We start from the raw sequence: 6,106 nt of genomic DNA, 5'->3' as shown, positions 1-6,106 counted from the left end.
AGGTCGCCTCCAGGGACTTTGTCCCGACGTGGCGGTTTGTTTGGCCATACTTCCCCGCGCTGGCTGCTGCGTCGCGGGAGACTTGTGATGTTGCGGGTGATCGGCGCCCCTCTAGTGACCCCAAGCGACGTCGATCGGTAACCCTCCCTCACTCGTTAGCATCCCCAGCACGTGCCAGCCAAGGTGACGGTGTGGGACCTTCTGCCATGGTGGGTGCTGGTACAAGGGGGGTGGTGGTGGTGGAATTTGAAAGGGTGTGGCGGGAACCCAGTGTGGCGTGGTGTTTGATTCGCAGGTGTATGATGTGTCTCAGGCCGTAGCCATGGTGTCAATATTGGGGGGGACCAAATCTTCCAGGGGGTCTGGGGGTCCCCACCCCAGAAAAAAAAATCTAAATTTCCCGCTAACGGGCAGCATCAGTGACGATTATCTGAACCGGTCCGGGGTCTCCCCTAGGTCGACTCAGCCCCAAACGAGTACCCGTTGCAGCGTATAAAAACATTGCTACTAGGGAGACAAAGGCGGCCGGGCGTGGTTGTTGGCCACCCACCCCCTCGTGTGCCGTGCCGGCCTTCAAATATGCTCGCTAACAGCACTTGCCCCAACAGTCTGAGAAGGCTACACGGGGGATCTTTGTCTTTGTCTTGCCTCCCTCACTTCAGTCCCTCCCCCTCTCCTCGCTAGCCCCTCCCCCTGTGAAGGCCCCTCCCCCTCTCCTCGCTAGCCCCTCCCCCTCTCCTCGCTAGCCCCTCCCCCTCTCCTCGCTAGCCCCTCCCCCTCTCCTCGCGAGCCCCTCCCCCTCTCCTCGCGAGCCCCTCCCCCTGTAAAGGCCCCTCCCCCCTCCACAGGACGTGACGTAGCGTCACTTCCGGCGCGGTGACCATGGCCGATCTGGAGGCTGCGACGCGGGGGAAGACGACGACGTCCTACCCGGCACCGAAGGGTAGCGCCAGGGGTGGCACCACCACCACAACCACCACCACCATAACCACCACCACCACAACCACCACCATCATCAATCAGGGGTGGCGACCACCACCACAACCACCACCACCACAACCACCACCATCACCACACCACCACCACAACCACCACCACCACAACCACCACCACCACAACCACCACCACCATCATCATCAGGGGTGGCACCACAACCACCACCATCACCACAACCACCACCATCATCAGGGGTGGCACCAACCCCCACAACCACCACCCCCACAACCACCACCCCCACAACCACCACCCCCACAACCACCACCCCCACAACCACCACCCCACAACCACCACCACCACAACCACCACCCCCACAACCACCACCAACCACCACCCCCACAACCACCACCCCACAACCACAACCACCACCACAACCACCACCCCCACAACCACAACCACCACCACCGCCACAACCACCACCCCCACAACCACAACCACCACCCCCACAACCACAACCCCCACAACCACCACAACCACCACCCCCACAACCACCACAACCACCACCCCCACAACCACAACCACCACCCCCACAACCACCACCACAACCACCACCCCCACAACCACCACAACCACCACCCCCCACAACCACAACCACCACCCCCACAACCACCACCACCACAACCACCACCCCCACAACCAGAACCACCACCCCCACAACCACCACCCCCATCATTAGGCGGTGGCACCACCACTATCCCCACGCCTGGCGTCTCTAACCATACTTTACCACTCTGGGTCAGTGCGGATTAGTGAATGTGGATTACGTAATGGAACAACAATGGATGGGTATAGTCCTGTACAGTATTCTCTGCTTGCCCACCCCACGTGTTTTGTGTGCGAGTGCTTGTCACCCATACCAAGAAAACACAGTCCAGGCTCCAACCCGCTTAGCTTCTGAGTGCTGATGGGATCAGGCGTAACCAGGGTGTTGAGAGGGTGTGTGGGGAGTGTGTAATGTGTTCCGTGCGTTGCGTGATATGCGAACTGTATACAAATCCTACGTGTTAAAATGTTTGGTGTGTTGTGTGCTTGAGTGATGAGGCTGTGTATGGTGTGGGTTGGTTATGACTGCGTGGATGGTGTTGTGTGTGTGTGGGTGCATAGTGTGACACGATGTCCGCATCCTAGCGCGGCAGGTGTGTGTGTGTGTAAAGTACTACTGTCATCAGGAACCGGTTCGCGACATTACAGATAGTTTATAACACTGTGCTATGATCTCCACAACCTGGGTTCGAATCCTGGTCGTGAATCCCATCACCACCACCGACCGTCCAGTTTAAACCGTGGACTCGTTTGGTGGATGACCCCTAAGAGACTCATTGGTGCTGACCTGCCTGGCCCGATCGCCACCCCCATGTCTCCACCCCCTTCGCCCCTCTACTCCAACTTAGTTTAAAAAGATTCTAGATTTGAAGCTTTCGTGACTGCAAGGATTCATACTCTTAGGTTTTTTTTGTGACTTTACCGAAAAAAACCTAAGAGTTTAAAAAGATTGTTTTTCATTGTAGAGCGTCTTGCGATGCCAGCGCACTTAGGCGCTGCCTAAATGCAACAATCGTATTGGGTTCCTACCTGGTGAAATTTAGTTGATGGTGAACTCAGTTTAAAATGGCGGACCTGGTACTACACGTGATATCGACATCAACTCTTGAGATGAGACCAAGGTTGCGTGTTTTTTTTGCACGTGTATTGTTTGTGGGTTATGGTTTGCTTGTAATGTTGCCTCTTAGCGTGGACATGCACGGGTGTTTGTGTGTTGGTGCAACTGACGGCCTTCATCCCGCTCCCCTTCAGATGTGTCGGACAAGGTTCTTTGTGACATGATCTTCAACTACCAGATTGCACACACGCAGCGCGAGATGAACCGAGGTACGTGCTATTACCCTGCCTTCAACCCTCACCCAAAGCTGACAATACCCCAGACCCGAACTCCAATCCGAATACTGACCCTAAACCATCTTCATTCTCATCTAAGCCTGACTCTAACCATAACCCTGGTACATAACTCTGACAATGCTCAAATGGACGCTGAGCCAATGCTGGAAATTCAATATTCCTCTAAGGCCAATTTCTCCAAAGGACAACTGCGATTAACAAATCTGTAAAATATCACCTTTATTTAAATGTATCTTCCAAATTTGGTACCAAATGTACCACTGGTGTCATACCACGACATGAATAATCCATTTAAGGCTGACTGTAATATTACTGAAATTCAATACAGAACCAAATTATGAGTGGTGGGTTGTTTTGTGTGCAGTACTTTGGTGACCAGGCTGAGGCCCATCAACTTCCCTCCACTCGACAAGCTCGTTCAATCAGTCTGTGGGATTCAGTACCCAGTGCCGACTCGGCACTCCGACCTGGAGCCACCTGAGCACCTCGAATGTGTTGATGCTTATTGCATTGACTCCACGTGGATGATCGTTTGAGCGTTTTCTCCACAACGGGACTTGAACTCGTAATGCTTTGATTCCATAACGATTAGTAAATTAATCTCAATATGTATCATTCTTCTTACGCATGTGTCGTGAGCATAAGGTTTACGTTCAATCTCTGCGATAGTGAATCGTCACATTTTATATTGTGATTCCTCCCATTCTCTGGCGACCCCTTTCCCCTGTGCTCTGTTGACCCCATGCCATGTGCCACGTCTGTAGAGCAACACTGCGCACGGCTGCTGAAGCTGGCGCGCCTAGCGGAAGAGCTGGAGGCAGATGAGTGGCGCTTCCGGCCAGTGGAGAAGCTGCTGGGATTTTCCAACCAATCCTGACTGTGCATGTGAACACTTGCTGAACACTTGTGCCCCCCCTGTGTGTGCGTGCACACTTACACGCAATTGTGCACAAAACACTGCTGTGTACTTGTGAACACACACACACAGAGCCATCCACATCTAACATTGCACACAGACAAAAACAATCAGATACACCCCTTAAAGCCTTAACAGGCTTTTGGGGCAAGCGTTGTTCACGAGCACCAATGAGGGCCGGCACGGCACAAGGGAATGTGAGTGGCCATTGCCACGTGACCTGGTTCAGGGGTTCCACTGGGGTTCTGAGCAGTGGGGGGCAGGGGTCACAGGGTTCATAGTGCAGTGCATGAATCACTACTCTGCCAAGAATACTCATTTTTAGAAACAGCCGTTTAGTAGTTGGTGGTGCTGATTAGTTCTGGTTCCTGCCACCGCACTAATGACGGAGTGAGAATTGAGGTCACGAACACCATCAGCCATGGTCAATCCACTGCTGGATGAAGGTCTCCCCTCAGTCGCTGCCACCTCTCCTGTGGTGGGTAGCGGTTTATTTTAACCCGCGCTTGGTCGTCGCTACTCGAGATGGCCTCGGTGTTAAACGCGCGCACTCAAACCTTAACGTCCACTCGTACACCATGTATATACGTTGTGTATATTTTAATAAAATTGCATACAATTGCATTTCTGTAAGGGAAAGCCATTGCGTTCTTTTTTTGTGGACATGGTCAGGAAGGATATATGGATGGAGTAACGAGGCAATTTGTAACGCGCACGCCATATTACACGAGACTTAAATGACCCCGTGATTCATAGCGAGAAGCCAGGCTCTTGGTCGCTGAAAAGCCAAGCGAAAGGTGGAGCCTTTAAGAAAGAGATGGGGTCTTTAAGAACCCAGTGAGCTTTTAAAATGTGTTTTGTAGTCTGTAGAAACTGAACGCTGCTTCTGTGAATGTGCAGTAACAGCGGGATGATGACGATGATGGGAGTGTTCTAGACGGCGGAGGTTGGCCACGGAGAAAAACGATGCCTGGCAGTGAGGGTCTCCAGTCCCTTGGTGTTGGATAGGGTTGTGAGTCGTGCTGATTGGAGTGCTTGGTGATGTATGGGAGGATAAGCTAATGGAAACCCACCCACTGGTGTTAACAATGTAACTGGTGTTGGCCAAATATATCCAAGTGTAAAAAATAATCAGATTACACAATTGGGATTACACATGGCAACATCGTGCTCTACTGCAAATTGTCCTGGAGGAATTAAATGAGCTGTAAAGTTCTTTATCGTTGATGTCCAGCAGGGGTGGGGCAGGACCCTCTTGAAAAAGAGTTGAGACTTTGTGAGGCTATACAGGGTAAATAAAGTATAAACATCCTACCAACATTTTGACCACAAACAATGTATGGGTGGCGGTGGTGGAGGGAGTGCAGAGCTGAACCTTCAGGGACTTGGCACGGCAGGTGACGAGGGAGGAGGGGATAAGTGATGGGGCAGTTTTCCCTGGGAATGAGATCCGTGGGCAGTCGCGTTGTTCGCCCATTGGGGACACCTCGGTGGAATTGGCTATTTGTGGGGCCACCCTTTCAACTGTTACACACCTATTGGTGTGATAGCAGAAGAGATGCAGACAAGGGATGTAGTGAAATGAGCGAAGTGTCCACAACAAATATAGATGAGAGACGCAGCCTAGAGGTGGGAGAATCGTTGGCTTATGACAATTATCCGGTGTATTCGGGTTGGATTTCTAAGCGGATATTTGAAGCATCTGCGATTGTTTCCATGGATCGGGAGTCCTCTGAGCCACTTGGAGCACTAATAATAACAATTAACATTTGTAAAGTCACGAATTTCATACGTAAATCCAAATGCGCCCCGTGCATTGAAAGCAGGAAATGAACAAGCTGCTGGGTAAACAGCCACAACTCGCGGGGGACAAAGGGCAGTTTGCTGCACCGGCAAAAAACCCGAGCAGCCCTCCATGGACAGAGCCTTGACCTCGCAGTACATAAAAGAAGTACCATCCGAAGAGCTCATGGACAGCTGTCAGTGTACAATGACGGATCAGTTCCTGTCAATATTGCGGGGCTAACCCATTGCGTTGTCAGTGAGCTTCTGCTCAACGGCGCCACTCTCTTTGCATCCGAAGTTCGGAGATGGTGGGAAGCCGGGGTTGTGGTGGGCGGGGGGGGATCATGGTGGGGGGTAGTGGTGGGGGGTAGTGGTGGGGGGTAGTGGTGGGGGGTAGTGGCGGGTAGAAGGGTGGGGGAATCACAAGAGATGGGCTCAGCAGCGACGCAGCCCGGCTGCACGTGGCGTTACACGGCGCCGGGTGGAAATCGAGTTGGGGTTGGGCTATTGAAA

General features: G+C 52.5%; 1 protein-coding gene across 1 annotated transcript; it reads left to right on the top strand.

The window, feature by feature from the left end:
* Positions 1 to 813: 813 nt before the first annotated feature.
* On the top strand, positions 814 to 4,432 carry ANAPC16 (anaphase promoting complex subunit 16). The gene is made up of 3 exons (XM_061564877.1): positions 814 to 943; positions 2,791 to 2,865; positions 3,657 to 4,432. Exons 1-3 carry the CDS (start codon positions 883 to 885, stop codon positions 3,767 to 3,769), a joined length of 249 nt encoding a protein of 82 aa, XP_061420861.1. The 5' UTR covers positions 814 to 882; the 3' UTR covers positions 3,770 to 4,432.
* Positions 4,433 to 6,106: the final 1,674 nt, after the last annotated feature.

This window comes from Lethenteron reissneri, chromosome 34 (genome assembly GCF_015708825.2).
Source record: "Lethenteron reissneri isolate LAM-NWPU_2019-01 chromosome 34, ASM1570882v1, whole genome shotgun sequence".
Lineage (NCBI taxonomy): Eukaryota > Metazoa > Chordata > Hyperoartia > Petromyzontiformes > Petromyzontidae > Lethenteron > Lethenteron reissneri.
Note: the sequence above shows the minus strand (reverse complement) of the source record. Positions and strands in the feature narration are given on the sequence as shown.